The sequence below is a fragment of the Hevea brasiliensis genome, chromosome 17 (assembly GCF_030052815.1).
Source record: "Hevea brasiliensis isolate MT/VB/25A 57/8 chromosome 17, ASM3005281v1, whole genome shotgun sequence".
Classification (NCBI taxonomy): Eukaryota; Viridiplantae; Streptophyta; class Magnoliopsida; order Malpighiales; family Euphorbiaceae; genus Hevea; species Hevea brasiliensis.
The window spans coordinates 622,016-643,490 of NC_079509.1; the positions used below are offsets into that span (position 1 = coordinate 622,016).

Consider the following 21,475-nt stretch of genomic DNA (forward strand, 5'->3'; position numbering starts at 1 on the left):
GATATTTAAATTGGTTGTAAATAGTGGTATCAGGGTTGAGTTGGGCTCCCCTAACTTTAGTTTCTAATAGTTATCGGATTGATTTGGCCCTAATTATGGATTTGGGGAACAGTAAGGCTTACTGGGCCTCGGGGGCTTTATGCTGGCTCAGGTACTAATGCCAGTTCGGCCTGTGGGATCGGGTCGTGACAGAGTATAAACATGCAACATATGTTTGAATTAAAACTAGTAAAATAAAATATACATATAAGTGAATTTTTTTTTTTTTATTCACATTTTCTTTGCTTCATTAGTGAGGAAACATCAGCTCATTCAAATAAAGAAGATCCCCTCTGGAAATTTAACTTTGGGATGTGTTTGAATTGATATAAAAAGGTTAACCTTTAACTACTTAATGGTTAACATACCTTTAATCTAATTTGATTGTTCTGAATTTTTAAGAAAGTAACAAACCATTAACCCCTCTTACAGCGTACTTTTGTTAATCCCTTCCCGATACATAGAGAGTATTCCAAGATTTATTCACATTCCTTCCCAGGTCAGGAAACATCAGCTCATTGAAAATAAATAAATAAATAAATAAATAAATAAATATATATATATATATATATATATATATATATATATATATATATAAAAATCCCGAATGCATGGGATATTTATAAGCAGTAAATCCATAAATTAATATTGCCAGGCATGAGCATACTAATTTTGACATGATGATATGCAATGAAAATAAAATAATGACCTTAGTGCATTCATTAAAAGAAGTCAAATTTTATGTTCATTGCATATAATCAGGTCAAAATTAGTGTGCGGACAATAGCTGAATCGTATCACCAAATACTAATTTATGGAAACGTGTGTTTATTGCTTACAAATCATACGCATTCGGGTTAAGAATATACAAGGTTTCACATGCCTACTCATATCATTCTGTTATTAATTACCCTACCCTTTGTTTGCACATTAGTTTAATAATAGCATAATTTTGAGTTGAAAATTATTATTATTATTATTATTATTAAATATAAAAAAAAATTATGTGAAAAACAAACCACCGCATTAAACTGCTCCGCAACCAGTATAAAATGGAACTAAAGTTGGCAGTGTTGTTCAACTCCGACACCAATCGTGTGCCAAAATATGGACCAACAAATCCTCTCTTTCCCAGTGCTTGTAAGCTTCCTCCTTTTCATCTTCCTGGTGTTCAGGATATGGAAGAAATACAACGACTACACCCCTCCTCCAGGACCTTGGCAGTTACCTCTCTTTGGTAACCTTCACCAGCTAGCTGGCTCTGCTCTACCCCATCACCGCCTAAGAGACTTGACTAGAATTTATGGACCTGTCATGGGTATTCAACTCGGTCAAGTTCCTGCACTGGTTATTTCTTCGCCAGAAGCAGCCAAAGAAGTGATGAAAATCCAAGATGTGCAGTTCGCTAATAGACCCCTTGTCCTCGCAACAAAAATGGTGGCTTATAATGGTAATGACATTTTAGTTGGAGTTTATGGAGATCAATGGAGACAACTAAGAAAAATTTGCACATTGGAGCTTCTTAGTGCCAAACGTGTGCAATCCTTCAAAGCAGTCAGGGAAGAAGAGGTATTAAATTTTGTCGGGTTCCTTCATTCAAAGGTTGAAACACCAGTGAACCTTACTCATTTGCTTTTTGCTTTAAGCAATACCGTGATCGCAAGAACCTCCATTGGTAAGAAATGCAAAAGCCAAGATGCTCTCTTGAGAATTATGGACGACTTAATTGAGGCATCGGCAGGTTTCAGTCTGGCTGATATGTTCCCTTCCTTCAAATTTCTTAAGTACATCACTGGGGATAAGTCTAGATTCGAGATTTGGCATCGAGAATTAGACCAGATTCTCGAAGAAATTATAAAAGAGCACAGGGCCAGCAAGGCGGTATCCAAGAACAGGGATCTGAGCGAAGCTGATAATCTTCTAGATGTTCTTTTGAATCTTCAGGAAAATGGAAACCTGGAAGTCCCATTAACCAACGACTGCATCAAAGGAACCATTTTGGTGAGTATATATATATCTCTTTCTTCATGCAAAACCTTAATTTAATGCTTTGCTAGCTTCTCCATATTGATGAATTTTGATAGATATATCTTAAATTATAATAAGTTACATGGTTTTCAATTGTTTCATTCACTTTCCATATTGCTGGGGCTATTCACTTTGCTGTATATTTCATGGTTAGTTGCAAATTAAAATTTCAAATATTTTATTCAGTTTTTATAATTAATACGACATTGATGACTCGTTTCACCAAAGATTTTTGTATATTGAGCTGCAGGATGTGTTTGCTGCTGGAAGTGACACTTCCTCAAGAACTACGGAATGGGCAATGGCAGAGTTGATGAAGAATCAAACAGCAATGAAAAAAGCACAAGAAGAAGTGAGACATGTTTTTGGTAAAAAAGGAAAAGTGGATGAAGCAGACCTTCACGAATTAAAATATCTCAAGTTAGTTGTCAAAGAAACCTTGAGACTACATCCTCCAGTTGCAATGATTCCGAGACAATGTAGGGAAAAGACTAAGATCTATGGATATGACATTAATCCCAAAACTAAGGTCTTTGTTCATATATGGGCAATTGGAAGAGATCCCAATATCTGGATTGAAGCTGACAAGTTCCTTCCTGAAAGATTCATCGATAGTTCCATTGATTTTAAGGGGTCTAATTTTGAATTCATTCCATTTGGTGCAGGAAAGAGGATATGCCCTGGCATGACATTAGGTCTTGTTAATTTAGAGCTTGTCCTTGCACAACTGCTGTATCATTTTGACTGGAAACTTCCTGATGGAATAACCCCAGAAAATCTCGACATGAGTGAAGGTTTTGGTGGTGCAATCAAAAGAGGAGTAGATCTTAAGTTGATTCCTATTCCATTCCGTCCTCAGCCCATCACAAGAATTTTTAATTAGTTTACTGACAGCCATGATTTTACCAGAACACATTCTCTTTCCACCACCAAATGGAACAAGTTCAAAATTAGTACAGATGAAGAAATCTTTGAGGATCAATCCATGAAATAGCAGGACCTCTTCTAATCTCCGATGTGTTGATAAGTAGTCTAGGCTTAGGATAAAAATCATACCCGTTAAGTTCAGCTCTCTCGGTACACACTTGAAATCAATGCAAGAGGAGGATATAATCTTATCTCATGGCTTTCTTTGATCACTAACTTCAAGTATTTTAGTATGTGCAAACTTGCTCCATTAACGTCTCCGTGTTACTGAAAAAATCTAAAAATTTTTACCTAGACTCGATCAATTATGAATTTAAAATATAAATATATGAGATTCACTTATCAATAATATATATTGTATCGTCTAAACAATATTTTTATGTGCTTTATTTATTATACAAGGTTTCGTCCTTATTTTTACATATCAATTATGTTTCACTTTAGTCTAATTTGATATAGTTATTAAAAATATATTAATCACCTAACTAAGTCAGGTTCTAATCTTCATTCTTCGATCTCCTACTAAAAAATTTTATAGTAATCAAAGAAACGGGCCCATATGTGATGTAGAAATCAAGTCAACAGGCTCAATATATATATATATATATATATATATATATATATATATATATATATAGGAAAATGCTTGGTGTAAAAACAAAAAAAATCTTACAAAAGTTGTATAAATTAAATGAAATATCCACTTTATCCTTAAGTTATTTAGGCACCAAATTAATTTGATTTCCCACCAAAGTTATTTATCTCCAAAATCTAACCAATTATAATTCTCCTCTTCTTTGACCAATCAGCTATCACTAATCTTTTAACCAATCATATCTCACCAAATTTTCAACTAATCTATAGCTCTCACTAATATCTTAACTAATCATAGCCCACCAAAAATTCAATTAATCATGTCTGACCACACCAAAAATCCATCCAATCACAATTGATTTATACGATTGTGTTACAATTGAACCGAATTGGACTAATCGAATCGACTTAATTGAGAACTAGGCCAATAGCTAGTTTAGTTCAAGCTTTAATCCATTTATTTAGCAAACTAGAGTTGACCCATCCGAATCGGATGAGTAACGATGAACCAATTAGATCATAAATCAAGTAATTATGATCAATTAGATTAATTAATCAAGTAACTATTAACAATTAGATCAATTAATCAAGTAACTATTAATCAATTAGATTATAAATCAAGTACTTATACTCAATTACAACATAATCAATCGGATAAATTAATCAAGTAACTATTAATAATTAGATCAATTAATCAATTAGATATCAAACAAGTAACTATGATCAATTAGATCATAATCAAGTACTATTGACTATTTTATTAATTAATCAAGTAGATCATAAATTAAGTACTATAATCAATTAGATCATAATCAAATATAATCGGATATTTTATCAATTAATCAAGTAGATCATAAATTAATTACATTTTAATCATGTATTATATGTTATTTTATCAATTAATTAAGTATATCACAATCAGTTAGATCATAAATCAAATAACTATGATTAATTACATCATAATCAAGTACTATTGAATATTTATCAATTAATAAAATATATCATAATCAATTGCCTTATATATCAAGTAATTATAATTAATTATGTCATAATTAATTAATCAATTAGATGAGAGTGAGCATTATTAAATTTAAATCGAAATAATCAATTGAATCAAATTAATTCAAAAATTCGATTAGGTTTTTGTAAAAAATCGGTTTGGTTTAATTTTTATTTATGAATTTTTTGATATGTTTGGTTTGGTTTTGCAGACAACGTAATATTTTTCTTTTTTTCCCTCTTGTAAAAATTAGATCGCCTAATCGATTAGATCATAAATTAAGTAACTATAATCAATCAGATCATAATCAAATACTATCGAATATTTTATTAATTAATCAATTAAATTATAATCAATTAGATCATAAATCAATTTATTATGATTAATTATATTATAATTAAGTATTATCAGGTATTTTATTAATTAATTAAGCAGATCATAATTAAATAGATCATAAATCAAGTAACTATAATCAATTATATAATAATCAATTAGATTGATTAATCAAATAATTATTAACAATTAGATCATAATCAAGTATTAATGGGTATTTTATCAATTAATCAAGTAGATCACAATTAATTAGATCATAAATCAAGTAACTATGATTAATTATATCATAATTAATTAATTAAGGATGAGCATTATTTGGTTCAGACTAAAATAACTGACTGATCGAATCGAATTAATTTAGAAATTCAGTTATATTTTTGTTGAAATTCAATTCGGTTCAATTTTTAGTTTTGAATTTTTTTGTTTATTTAGTTCGGTTTTAAAGATAACATAATAATTTTTTCCCTTTTTTCCTCCCTCTTGTGAAAATCCGACCGCCTAATCAATTAGATCATAAATCAAGTAACTATGTTAAATTATATTATAATCAACTAGATCGATTAACCAAGTAATTGTTAATAATTAGATCAATTAATCAAGTAACTATTAATCAATTAGATCATAAATTAAGTAATTATGATTAATTACACCATAATCAATTAGATCAATTAATCAAGTAAAGATTAATCAATTACATTTTAAATTGATTAATTATCATTAGTTAGATTATAATAAAGTACTATCGGGTGTTTTATTAAGTAATCAAGTAGATCACAATCAATTAGATCCAAATCAATTAATTATAATATATTACATCATAATTAAGTATTATCAGATATTTTATCGATTAATCAAGTATTTCACAATTAATTAGATCATAAATAAAGAAAATATGATCAATTACATCATAATCAATGAGATGATTAATCAAACAACTATTAACAATTAGATTAAGTACTATCAAGTATTTTATCAATTATCAAATAGATGGTATTCAATTAGTGCATAAATCAACCATGATCAATTATAACATGATCAATTAAATAAGGGTGAGTATTATAAGATAATAATAATAATAATAATAATAATAATAATAATAATAATAATAATAATAATAATAATAATAATAATAATAATAATAATATAAGATAAGTTTTTCTATTCAATTATTTTGCTCATGTTCAGTATTATATTATAATTTATTTGAACTCTTCCTAAAAAATATTTTAACTTTTAATTACATTAGCAAAATCAAGTCGAAATCAGTGTGTTTTTATTAGTCATTGCAATTGAATTTCTATTCAATTAATCTTTTGAACTGAGAGAAAAGTTGCATAGACATTGACACTAAGAAAAATCTTTAATTTCTTCTTATTTTATTTTTATTTTAATTTTTTAACCATATTTTTCAAAGTTGAAAGTTTTGAGTCTTTGATCAATGCAACACTTCTTTTCTTTTAAGAGTCATACTATTGAACATTCAACTATTTTCCTTTATTACGTTATTTTCTTAACCTTTAATTTACAACAAACTTATTAACAGATTTAGCACATTTATTAAGTTAAACAAAAATTGTAATAAGTTTGAGTCTTTTATTCATAGGTCGATGATAATAAAAATTAAAAAAAAAAATAAAAAAAAAATAAAAATAATAATAATAATATACGATAAGTTTTTCTATTTAATTATTTTGCTCATGTTCAGTATTATATTATAATTTATGTGAACTCTTCCTAAAAAATATTTTAATTTTTGATTACATTAGCAAAATAAAGTCGAAATCAGTGTGTTTTTATTAGTCATTGTAATCGAATTTCCATTCAATTAATCTTTTGAACTTAGAGAAAAAGTTGCATAGACATTGACATTAAGAAAAATCTTTAATTTCTTCTTATTTTATTTTTATTTTAATTTTTTAACCATACTTTTCAAAGTTGGAAGTTATGAGTCTTTGATCAATGCAACACTTCTTTTCTTTTAAGAGTCAAACTGTTGAACATTCAACTATTTTCCTTTATTACGTTATTTTCTTAACATTTAATTCACAACAAACTTATTAACAGATTTATTACATTTATTAAGTTAAACAAAAATTGCAATAAGTTTGACTCTTTTACTCATAGGTCGATAATAATAATAATAATAATAATAATAATAATAATAATAATAATAATAATAATAATAATAATAATAATAATAATAGTAATATACGATAAGTTTTTCTATTCAATTATTTTGCTCATGTTCAGTATTATATTATAATTTATTTGAACTCTTCCTAAAAAATATTTTAACTTTTGATTACATTAGCAAAATAAAGTCGAAATCAGTGTCTTTTTATTAGTCATTGTAATCGAATTTCCATTCAATCAATCTTTTGAACTTAGAGAAAAAGTTGCATAGACATTGACATTAAGAAAAATCTTTAATTTCTTCTTATTTTATTTTTATTTTAATTTTTTAACCATACTTTTCAAAGTTGGAAGTTTTGAGTCTTTGATCAATGCAACACTTCTTTTCTTTTAAGAGTCAAACTGTTGAACATTCAACTATTTTCCTTTATTACGTTATTTTCTTAACATTTAATTCACAACAAACTTATTAACAGATTTAGTACATTTATTAAGTTAAACAAAAATTGCAATAAGTTTGAGTCTTTTACTCATAAGTCGATAATAATAATAATAATAATAATAATAATAATAATAATAATAATAATAATAATAATAATAATAATAATAATAATAATAATAATAATAATAATAATAATAAACGATAACTTTTTCTATTCAATTATTTTGCTCATGTTCAGTATTATGTTATAATTTATTTGAACTCTTCCTAAAAAATATTTTAACTTTTGATTACATTAGCAAAATAAAGTCGAAATCAGTGTCTTTTTATTAGTCATTGTAATCGAATTTCTATTCAATTAATCTTTTGAACTTAGAGAAAAAGTTGCATAGACATTGACATTAAGAAAAATCTTTAATTTCTTCTTATTTTATTTTTATTTTAATTTTTTAACCATACTTTTCAAAGTTGGAAGTTTTGAGTCTTTGATCAATGCAACACTTCTTTTCTTTTAAGAGTCAAACTGTTGAACATTCAACTATTTTCCTTTATTACGTTATTTTCTTAACCTTTAATTCACAACAAACTTATTAACAGATTTAGTACATTTATTAAGTTAAACAAAAATTGCAATAAGTTTGAGTCTTTTATTCATAGGTCGATAATAATAATAATAATAATAATAATAATAATAATAATAATAATAATAATAATAATAATAATAATAATAATAATAATAATAATAATAATAATATACGATAAGTTTTCTATTCAATTATTTTGCTCATGTTCAGTATTATATTATAATTTATTTGAACTCTTCCTAAAAATATTTTAGCTTTTGATTACATTAACAAAATAAAGTCGAAATCGGTGTGTTTTTATTAGTCATTGTAATCGAATTTCTATTCAATTAATCTTTGGAACTTAGAGAAAAAGTTGCATAGACATTGACATTAAGAAAAATCTTTAATTTCTTCTTATTTTATTTTTATTTTAATTTTTTAGCCATATTTTTCAAAGATGGAAGTTTTGAGTCTTTGATCAATGCAACACTTCTTTTCTTTTAAGAGTCAAACTGTTGAACATTCAACTATTTTCCTTTATTATGTTATTTTCTTAACCTTTAATTCACAACAAACTTATTAACAGATTTAGTACATTTATTAAGTTAAACAAAAATTGCAATAAGTTTGAGTCTTTTATTCATAGGTTGATAATAATAATAATAATAATAATAATAATAATAATAATAATAATAATAATAATAATAATAATAATAATAATATACGATAAGTTTTTCAATTCAATTATTTTGCTCATGTTCAGTATTATATTATAATTTATTTGAACTCTTCCTAAAAAATATTTTAACTTTTGATTACATTAGCAAAATAAAGTCGAAATCAGTGTATTTTTATTAGTCATTGTAATCAAATTTCTATTCAATTAATCTTTTGAACTTAGAGAAAAAGTTGCATAGACATTGACACTAAGAAAAATCTTTAATTTCTTCTTATTTTATTTTTATTTTAATTTTTTAGCCACATTTTTCAAAGTTGGAAGTTTTGAGTCTTTGATCAATGCAACACTTCTTTTCTTTTAAGAGTCAAACTGTTGAACATTCAACTATTTTCCTTTATTACGTTATTTTCTTAACCTTTAATTCACAACAAACTTATTAACAGATTTAATACATTTATTAAGTTAAACAAAAATTGTAATAAGTTTGAGTCTTTTAGCGAATCCTACACTTTTAAAGTAGAAAACGGAAATCCTAGTTGGATGGATTTCTAGTGGGTGATTGAATTCTTATAATTCTATTGATCATCCTCAGGTACATCCATTATTAGAATTATAATAAACTATAAGTGAGCAACTCCTTGCCCATCACATCTCATGTGAGGTTCAATCCTTTACCTAGCCACTAATGCTCAAAATCTCAGGTACATCCATTATTGACTTATTTTGCATTAGTTAAGTTGATCCCATTAAGCCAGTAATTATGCAAATAAATTTAATGTCCTCAGGTACATCCAATATTGGCCACCAAACCATTTACATATTTACAACATCTCATGCTTAACAATTATTCTTAAGAAAATCTCTTAAATTAATTGCATCTTATGCAAGTATTTAAAATTTCTTAAAATAATTGCCTTAATAGAGGGCCCACGTTATAATTACTTTAATTATAGCATTTCCAACTTAATCATTTGTTTGGAAGATTTTATGGTCATCCTAATTACTATTAAGGTCTCACTTTGCACATTATCCATTTAGCATGCATATACCATATACTTGCATACATTCACATACATCTCATGCATTCATGGATAAACAGTAAATATGGTATGATCATGGATTTTCTAAGGGATTCAATTCTGAGCCACCAAGAATTGAATCAGGGCATTTCTAGGTGCATTTCATTCATTCATTTTATAAGAGTTGCTGAAGGAGTACATAATCAACACTTGATCTTGAATTCTTCCCACTGGTCCCACCAATGCTCTTGACCATTTTGATCTTCTTGCAATCCAATTACATAGTAATCCTTAGCATACCAAGGCGAATTTACAAGAACTTAAATAAATGAAATTACAACCCAAAATTATTACAACCTTAATAATAAATGCCCAAAATAAATTAAAAAAAATTAATTAATTTACAATCCCAAAGAAACATAAAAGAAATAAATCCAATCACATTGGTCTTTTATAGTCCATGATCATCCATCATGCATATCACTATTTAACAATTAAATAAAACATACATACTTAAATTAAATTGAATATCTCATATTAAACTTAAAAATCCATATTTGAATATGTTCAAACAAATTTAAAAATTCAGATTTGAATCACATTCAAGCAAATTTAAAAATTCAGATTTGAATCACATTTAAATAATTTTTAAAAATCAGATTTGAATCACATTCAAACAATTTTTAAAAATTCAGATCTGAATATTATTCAAACAACTTTAAAAATTCAGATTTGAATATGATTCAAACAACTTTAAAAATTCATATTTGAATCACATTCAAACAACTTTTAAAATCCAGATTTGAATCACATTCAAACAATTTTTAAAATTCTGATTTGAATCAAAATTTAATTGTGTGATTAAAACTCTAATTAAACAATTTAATTAGACATAGGATGAGCTTTTAGATCATACAACAATTGCAAATTAAAAAGCCAAACTTTGCGCACACCATGGGAGGAGCCAAACCATGCGCACCCATGGTGCACTCTACCATGCCGCCACCTTGTTCATTCCGACCAGCAATGAATTGACCAACTTTTGATCAAATCACACAATTAAATCTCATATTGAATAATCTAAATGGCAAATATAGTGGCTCTGATACCAATTGAAGGAGCGGAAGCATGAAAAACATAAGTTTATATCATTGAATTCAAAAAATTTTCACCTAGGGTCACATGCATCATGCAAGATTTATTTTTATCTATTTGATTTCAATGACAAACAACATATTTAAACTCTTTCAAAATGTTTTTGGATCTGTATTTTCCATTTAAGATTTTAGAATTAATCAGATTAATTTTAGAACCCTAGATTAGATCAAGAACAAGTGCACTAATCTCTTGATGCCTTTGCAGATGTGTTTGGCACCTTTGGGATGTGTCTTTAGGACACTAGATGTTGTCCCTCTAGCTTGTCCACACCAAGATCACCTATGGCAGCCCTATAACAGCTTCTGAAGCTTTTTCTATTAATTAGAAAATTAAGTTTTGCCTTTTAAGAGATTAAAGATGTAAACAGGATACTAGAAATAATTTCTAGTATTTTTAATTCAAGAGATTATTTGCTAATCTCTTGGAATTGATGAGAGATGAAGAAAAAGAGAGAATGGCAACCTCAAGGGTGGCGGCACAAAGGCAGCACAAAGGGAGGCAGTAACTGGTTGTATTTTGTTTTTTCATCCTTACACTTATATAGCTAGGTCACCACTTAAAACCCTTGCCATATGTCACATTCTGATTAGCTCTAGGTTTAATTGACCCAATCAGATTGTGCCAACTGTCAAACCTATATTTAATTTTAATTTTAATCATCTTACATGATTAGAAGACATTTGGCAAGCTTATGTGTAGTGCCATGTGGCACCATCTCATGGTGCCACATGTCACCCTGTGCAATGACCACAATGTTCCTGTATCTTAATTTTGAGTTCTCAACCCAAAATAATTATTTCTCTTCTTCTAATCAATTTATATCAAATATAAATCAATTAATTAATCTTTATTAATTAATTTCTCATTAATTAAATTCATATTTAAACGCTTTAAATATAAATTTAACTTATACTATATATCCAATAATCTAGATTTGGTTTCAAGTCATGCTAGGGACTTTGCAATCTAATTGCAAACTAAACCTATTTAATTAATCAATTAAACTCTTTAATTAATTAATTAAATCATATTTAATTTGATGATTACTTGTGTATGTGTGTGACTTACTAGGCTCATCACTAATTGGCAATGAGATATGATATCAACTCTTAATATCATTAGAATTCTTTCTTACCATAAATGATTTCTCTAAACCATTTTATGCACCTTATAGACCATGGTTAACACCTAGCATAGCATGCCATGCTCACCCAATCAGTAATAATGTTTACCGTAAATGAACCTATAATCATATGTTACCATGCACTAGAATCTCTCTGTTACAAAATCCCAACTCAAGCTGGAGTCATGGTTTATGTCAAACCCCATTTGCTATGAATATTATGTTCTCTTTTAATTTTAGTTCTTGATTAAAAGATTTTCTCATCAGAAACTCTTTTCTGATTAAATCTATTTGTCCTGGCCAGGAACTTAAAACAACAAGAACAATTAAATGAACATAGGATTTTATCCCTATTTACTTAGAGGAACAGATTCCATCTTGATCAATGCCTACCTCCATATATAACTAGTAGGAGCCAACACATGCCCTTATACCCATACACAGTACAAGTATGAAAGCAGTATCAAACTCAAACCACCTATATACAATATAAATGTTCTATCTCAAGTCTAAAGATTATATGCACTGATATGATTTATGATAATACATTGACAAGAGTAAACTCCATGTGCTTATCATAAGTGTCACTGGTTCGACCTACTTATCATGTATAAGTGCCTATCATGTTTGTCATTTGGCATGAGACTCACCATTCTATCTTATTTATATCTCATATAAATAACTTGGGAACAAACATGAATACAATCTTTTTGGATAAGTCAAGTCCTTATTGTGAAGTATCCTCGATTGTGAACCTATTTATGATACTTTGTACTAGAAATACTGTTACTCATATTCTTAACAACTTAAGAATAGAATTTCTAACAAAATATCAATGGACCTTTTCTATTACACATAAATATATTATGTAAATGGAAAAGTGAAAATGCCTTTTATTAATAAAAACATGTACAAGATACATACTAAATGATATGCTCTAGGGTATACTACTAACAGAGCAATATCCTACAAAGGGTAGTAGGGAATGATAATGTTTTGATGGTCAAGTTGGGAAAGAAGATATAAAAAGAATTTTCTATGGTTAATTATAAGTGTTACATAATGTGAAGGATGTCTTTGGTAGGAGCCAATCGTAAGGTTAAAATTTTAGAAGTCATGAAACTAGTAATCAAGATGGGACAACGAAATAAAAAGAAGGTTAAAGTTGATGATGGGATGGACATCCTTTAAGGAAAAGGTATAAGGGTGAGATAGGACAAAGGCTAAAGAATAAGTACAATAGGTTGGAAAGATATCAATAATAGCAGAAACGAGAAAAGGAAGTAGATAAGATCCAAAGGATAGGAGAAAAGCTTGGTAGAGTTGTATACAATGATGAGAATAAGAAGGGAATAAGTATGCTAGGGACACACTAAGAGATGTTTAAAATTAGTTATGGTGAGATGTTAGACTAAAGGAATAATGGAGTCTCAATTTAAGCATCAATGTGTCTGAAAGCATGTCAGATAGTAAGGAGTTTCAAGCAGAAGTCAAGGAACTCTCTTTTCAGGAAAGGAGTAGGCTATGATAAGTAGTGTTTACTGGGTGGCTCGAAAATACATAAACTTTTATTGTGTTAGAGGAGAGATCAGTTCACTCCCCGATGTCAATGGATGATGTAAGTAACATTTGACATTTGGGTGGGGCTTTACACAACTAAATACCTAAGATAGGTAGGAATTGTTACAAGAAACTCTTTATTGACACAAAGCAAGTTAGAAGCTCGCAGTATCATGGAATTAAGAAGGTACAAATATTTTAGTATGGGAGGATCTAGCTAAAGCTTCAATGGCCAACAGAATTAGCAATGATCTTGGGTAAGGTGCATGCAAAAGTAGTTATTTCAAAAGGGTGTTTCATGAGATGTTGTAAAGCAGACAATATGAGTCACATTCTTGCACCACAGAGATTGGTAATAAAGGGGAACAAAGGCTAGTGTTGCAAGATATCATATCAAAGTGCAGAGGAAGCAAAGAGAGTACTAAAGATGTTAAACAAAGGTCAATGAGTAATAAAGGTAAGAGTTTCGTCACGAAATAATGATAGCTAGGAAATTACAGTAGAGTAAGAGAGCAGTAAAACGTGATCCATAGCATACGAAGAGTTTATAGAATAAAGTGTTTCAACCATCTCTGCATAGCTAGAGGAGTAAATGCTCACACCTATCCCCAGTTCGGCCTGTGGGATCGGGTCGTGACAGAGTATAAACATGCAACATATGTTTGAATTAAAACTAGTAAAATAAAATATACATATAAGTGAAATTTTTTTTTTTATTCACATTTTCTTTGCTTCATTAGTGAGGAAACATCAGCTCATTCAAATAAAGAAGATCCCCTCTGGAAATTTAACTTTGGGATGTGTTTGAATTGATATAAAAAGGTTAACCTTTAACTACTTAATGGTTAACATACCTTTAATCTAATTTGATTGTTCTGAATTTTTAAGAAAGTAACAAACCATTAACCCCTCTTACAGCGTACTTTTGTTAATCCCTTCCCGATACATAGAGAGTATTCCAAGATTTATTCACATTCCTTCCCAGGTCAGGAAACATCAGCTCATTGAAAATAAATAAATAAATAAATAAATAAATAAATAAATAAATATATATATATATATATATATATATATATATATATATATATATATATATATATATATATATGAATTGTACTGCAAAAAATCCCGAATGCATGGGATATTTATAAGCAGTAAATCCATAAATTAATATTGCCAGGCATGAGCATACTAATTTTGACATGATGATATGCAATGAAAATAAAATAATGACCTTAGTGCATTCATTAAAAGAAGTCAAATTTTATGTTCATTGCATATAATCAGGTCAAAATTAGTGTGCGGACAATAGCTGAATCGTATCACCAAATACTAATTTATGGAAACGTGTGTTTATTGCTTACAAATCATACGCATTCGGGTTAAGAATATACAAGGTTTCACATGCCTACTCATATCATTCTGTTATTAATTACCCTACCCTTTGTTTGCACATTAGTTTAATAATAGCATAATTTTGAGTTGAAAATTATTATTATTATTATTATTATTAAATATAAAAAAAAATTATGTGAAAAACAAACCACCGCATTAAACTGCTCCGCAACCAGTATAAAATGGAACTAAAGTTGGCAGTGTTGTTCAACTCCGACACCAATCGTGTGCCAAAATATGGACCAACAAATCCTCTCTTTCCCAGTGCTTGTAAGCTTCCTCCTTTTCATCTTCCTGGTGTTCAGGATATGGAAGAAATACAACGACTACACCCCTCCTCCAGGACCTTGGCAGTTACCTCTCTTTGGTAACCTTCACCAGCTAGCTGGCTCTGCTCTACCCCATCACCGCCTAAGAGACTTGACTAGAATTTATGGACCTGTCATGGGTATTCAACTCGGTCAAGTTCCTGCACTGGTTATTTCTTCGCCAGAAGCAGCCAAAGAAGTGATGAAAATCCAAGATGTGCAGTTCGCTAATAGACCCCTTGTCCTCGCAACAAAAATGGTGGCTTATAATGGTAATGACATTTTAGTTGGAGTTTATGGAGATCAATGGAGACAACTAAGAAAAATTTGCACATTGGAGCTTCTTAGTGCCAAACGTGTGCAATCCTTCAAAGCAGTCAGGGAAGAAGAGGTATTAAATTTTGTCGGGTTCCTTCATTCAAAGGTTGAAACACCAGTGAACCTTACTCATTTGCTTTTTGCTTTAAGCAATACCGTGATCGCAAGAACCTCCATTGGTAAGAAATGCAAAAGCCAAGATGCTCTCTTGAGAATTATGGACGACTTAATTGAGGCATCGGCAGGTTTCAGTCTGGCTGATATGTTCCCTTCCTTCAAATTTCTTAAGTACATCACTGGGGATAAGTCTAGATTCGAGATTTGGCATCGAGAATTAGACCAGATTCTCGAAGAAATTATAAAAGAGCACAGGGCCAGCAAGGCGGTATCCAAGAACAGGGATCTGAGCGAAGCTGATAATCTTCTAGATGTTCTTTTGAATCTTCAGGAAAATGGAAACCTGGAAGTCCCATTAACCAACGACTGCATCAAAGGAACCATTTTGGTGAGTATATATATATCTCTTTCTTCATGCAAAACCTTAATTTAATGCTTTGCTAGCTTCTCCATATTGATGAATTTTGATAGATATATCTTAAATTATAATAAGTTACATGGTTTTCAATTGTTTCATTCACTTTCCATATTGCTGGGGCTATTCACTTTGCTGTATATTTCATGGTTAGTTGCAAATTAAAATTTCAAATATTTTATTCAGTTTTTATAATTAATACGACATTGATGACTCGTTTCACCAAAGATTTTTGTATATTGAGCTGCAGGATGTGTTTGCTGCTGGAAGTGACACTTCCTCAAGAACTACGGAATGGGCAATGGCAGAGTTGATGAAGAATCAAACAGCAATGAAAAAAGCACAAGAAGAAGTGAGACATGTTTTTGGTAAAAAAGGAAAAGTGGATGAAGCAGACCTTCACGAATTAAAATATCTCAAGTTAGTTGTCAAAGAAACCTTGAGACTACATCCTCCAGTTGCAATGATTCCGAGACAATGTAGGGAAAAGACTAAGATCTATGGATATGACATTAATCCCAAAACTAAGGTCTTTGTTCATATATGGGCAATTGGAAGAGATCCCAATATCTGGATTGAAGCTGACAAGTTCCTTCCTGAAAGATTCATCGATAGTTCCATTGATTTTAAGGGTCTAATTTTGAATTCATTCCATTTGGTGCAGGAAAGAGGATATGCCCTGGCATGACATTAGGTCTTGTTAATTTAGAGCTTGTCCTTGCACAACTGCTGTATCATTTTGACTGGAAACTTCCTGATGGAATAACCCCAGAAAATCTCGACATGAGTGAAGGTTTTGGTGGTGCAATCAAAAGAGGAGTAGATCTTAAGTTGATTCCTATTCCATTCCGTCCTCAGCCCATCACAAGAATTTTTAATTAGTTTACTGACAGCCATGATTTTACCAGAACACATTCTCTTTCCACCACCAAATGGAACAAGTTCAAAATTAGTACAGATGAAGAAATCTTTGAGGATCAATCCATGAAATAGCAGGACCTCTTCTAATCTCCGATGTGTTGATAAGTAGTCTAGGCTTAGGATAAAAATCATACCCGTTAAGTTCAGCTCTCTCGGTACACACTTGAAATCAATGCAAGAGGAGGATATAATCTTATCTCATGGCTTTCTTTGATCACTAACTTCAAGTATTTTAGTATGTGCAAACTTGCTCCATTAACGTCTCCCGTGTTACTGAAAAAATCTAAAAATTTTTACCTAGACTCGATCAATTATGAATTTAAAATATAAATATATGAGATTCACTTATCAATAATATATATTGTATCGTCTAAACAATATTTTTATGTGCTTTATTTATTATACAAGGTTTCGTCCTTATTTTTACATATCAATTATGTTTCACTTTAGTCTAATTTGATATAGTTATTAAAATATATTAATCACCTAACTAAGTCAGGTTCTAATCTTCATTCTTCGATCTCCTACTAAAAATTTTATAGTAATCAAAGAAACAGGCCAATATGTGATGTAGAAATCAAGTCAACAGGCTCAATATATATATATATATATATATATATATATATATATATATAGGAAAATGCTTGGTGTAAAAACAAAAAAAATCTTACAAAAGTTGTATAAATTAAATGAAATATCCACTTTATCCTTAAGTTATTTAGGCACCAAATTAATTTGATTTCCCACCAAAGTTATTTATCTCCAAAATCTAACCAATTATAATTCTCCTCTTCTTTGACCAATCAGCTATCACTAATCTTTTAACCAATCATATCTCACCAAATTTTCAACTAATCTATAGCTCTCACTAATATCTTAACTAATCATAGCCCACCAAAAATTCAATTAATCATGTCTGACCACACCAAAAATCCAACCAATCACAATTGATTTATACGATTGTGTTACAATTGAACTGAATTGGACTAATCGAACTGACTTAATTGAGAACTAGGCCAATAGCTAGTTTAGTTCAAGCTTTAATCCATTTATTTAGCAAACTAGAGTTGACCCATCCGAATCGGATGAGTAACCAGTGAACCAATTAGATCATAAATCAAGTAATTATGATCAATTAGATTAATTAATCAAGTAACTATTAACAATTAGATCAATTAATCAAGTAACTATTAATCAATTAGATTATAAATCAAGTACTTATACTCAATTACAACATAATCAATCGGATAAATTAATCAAGTAACTATTAATAATTAGATCAATTAATCAATTAGATATCAAACAAGTAACTATGATCAATTAGATCATAATCAAGTACTATTGACTATTTTATTAATTAATCAAGTAGATCATAAATTAAGTACTATAATCAATTAGATCATAATCAAATATAATCGGATATTTTATCAATTAATCAAGTAGATCATAAATTAATTACATTTTAATCATGTATTATATGTTATTTTATCAATTAATTAAGTATATCACAATCAGTTAGATCATAAATCAAATAACTATGATTAATTACATCATAATCAAGTACTATTGAATATTTATCAATTAATAAAATATATCATAATCAATTGCCTTATATATCAAGTAATTATAATTAATTATGTCATAATTAATTAATCAATTAGATGAGAGTGAGCATTATTAAATTTAAATCGAAATAATCAATTGAATCAAATTAATTCAAAAATTCGATTAGGTTTTTGTAAAAAATCGGTTTGGTTTAATTTTTATTTATGAATTTTTTGATATGTTTGGTTTGGTTTTGCAGACAACGTAATATTTTTCTTTTTTTCCCTCTTGTAAAAATTAGATCGCCTAATCGATTAGATCATTAATTAAGTAACTATAATCAATCGATCATAATCAAATACTATCGAATATTTTATTAATTAATCAATTAAATTATAATCAATTAGATCATAAATCAATTTATTATGATTAATTATATTATAATTAAGTATTATCAGGTATTTTATTAATTAATTAAGCAGATCATAATTAAATAGATCATAAATCAAGTAACTATAATCAATTATATAATAATCAATTAGATTGATTAATCAAATAATTATTAACAATTAGATCATAATCAAGTATTAATGGGTATTTTATCAATTAATCAAGTAGATCACAATTAATTAGATCATAAATCAAGTAACTATGATTAATTATATCATAATTAATTAATTAAGGATGAGCATTATTTGGTTCAGACTAAAATAACTGACTGATCGAATCGAATTAATTTAGAAATTCAGTTATATTTTTGTTGAAATTCAATTCGGTTCAATTTTTAGTTTTGAATTTTTTTGTTTATTTAGTTCGGTTTTAAAGATAACATAATAATTTTTCCCTTTTTTCCTCCCTCTTGTGAAAATCCGACCGCCTAATCAATTAGATCATAAATCAAGTAACTATGTTAAATTATATTATAATCAACTAGATCGATTAACCAAGTAATTGTTAATAATTAGATCAATTAATCAAGTAACTATTAATCAATTAGATCATAAATTAAGTAATTATGATTAATTACACCATAATCAATTAGATCAATTAATCAAGTAAAGATTAATCAATTACATTTTAAATTGATTAATTATCATTAGTTAGATTATAATAAAGTACTATCGGGTGTTTTATTAAGTAATCAAGTAGATCACAATCAATTAGATCCAAATCAATTAATTATAATATATTACATCATAATTAAGTATTATCAGATATTTTATCGATTAATCAAGTATTTCACAATTAATTAGATCATAAATAAAGAAAATATGATCAATTACATCATAATCAATGAGATGATTAATCAAACAACTATTAACAATTAGATTAAGTACTATCAAGTATTTTATCAATTATCAAATAGATGGTATTCAATTAGTGCATAAATCAACCATGATCAATTATAACATGATCAATTAAATAAGGGTGAGTATTATAAGATAATAATAATAATAATAATAATAATAATAATAATAATAATAATAATAATAATAATAATAATAATATAAGATAAGTTTTTCTATTCAATTATTTTGCTCATGTTCAGTATTATATTATAATTTATTTGAACTCTTCCTAAAAAATATTTTAACTTTTAATTACATTAGCAAAATCAAGTCGAAATCAGTGTGTTTTTATTAGTCATTGCAATTGAATTTCTATTCAATTAATCTTTTGAACTGAGAGAAAAGTTGCATAGACATTGACACTAAGAAAAATCTTTAATTTCTTCTTATTTTATTTTTATTTTAATTTTTTAACCATATTTTTCAAAGTTGAAAGTTTTGAGTCTTTGATCAATGCAACACTTCTTTTCTTTTAAGAGTCATACTATTGAACATTCAACTATTTTCCTTTATTACGTTATTTTCTTAACCTTTAATTTACAACAAACTTATTAACAGATTTAGCACATTTATTAAGTTAAACAAAAATTGTAATAAGTTTGAGTCTTTTATTCATAGGTCGATGATAATAAAAATTAAAAAAAAAAATAAAAAAAAAATAAAAATAATAATAATAATATACGATAAGTTTTTCTATTTAATTATTTTGCTCATGTTCAGTATTATATTATAATTTATGTGAACTCTTCCTAAAAAATATTTTAATTTTTGATTACATTAGCAAAATAAAGTCGAAATCAGTGTGTTTTTATTAGTCATTGTAATCGAATTTCCATTCAATTAATCTTTTGAACTTAGAGAAAAAGTTGCATAGACATTGACATTAAGAAAAATCTTTAATTTCTTCTTATTTTATTTTTATTTTAATTTTTTAACCATACTTTTCAAAGTTGGAAGTTATGAGTCTTTGATCAATGCAACACTTCTTTTCTTTTAAGAGTCAAACTGTTGAACATTCAACTATTTTCCTTTATTACGTTATTTTCTTAACATTTAATTCACAACAAACTTATTAACAGATTTATTACATTTATTAAGTTAAACAAAAATTGCAATAAGTTTGAGTCTTTTACTCATAGGTCGATAATAATAATAATAATAATAATAATAATAATAATAATAATAATAATAATAATAATAATAATAATAATAATAATAATATACGATAAGTTTTTCTATTCAATTATTTTGCTCATGTTCAGTATTATATTATAATTTATTTGAACTCTTCCTAAAAAATATTTTAACTTTTGATTACATTAGCAAAATAAAGTCGAAATCAGTGTCTTTTTATTAGTCATTGTAATCGAATTTCCATTCAATTAATCTTTTGAACTTAGAGAAAAAGTTGCATAGACATTGACATTAAGAAAAATCTTTAATTTCTTCTTATTTTATTTTTATTTTAATTTTTTAACCATACTTTTCAAAGTTGGAAGTTTTGAG

At 27.8% G+C, this 21,475-nt stretch overlaps 1 protein-coding gene and 1 pseudogene across 1 annotated transcript; both read left to right on the forward strand.

Annotated features, from left to right (window-relative positions):
- The first annotated feature begins 1,106 nt into the window (after nt 1–1,106).
- LOC110665957 (cytochrome P450 726A27) lies at nt 1,107–3,190 on the forward strand. The gene is made up of 2 exons (XM_021826290.2): nt 1,107–2,040; nt 2,318–3,190. Exons 1-2 carry the CDS (start codon nt 1,147–1,149, stop codon nt 2,948–2,950), a joined length of 1,527 nt encoding a protein of 508 aa, XP_021681982.2. The 5' UTR covers nt 1,107–1,146; the 3' UTR covers nt 2,951–3,190.
- A 12,003-nt stretch (nt 3,191–15,193) lies between these two features.
- LOC131175496 (cytochrome P450 726A27-like) lies at nt 15,194–17,276 on the forward strand (annotated as a pseudogene).
- Nucleotides 17,277–21,475: the final 4,199 nt, after the last annotated feature.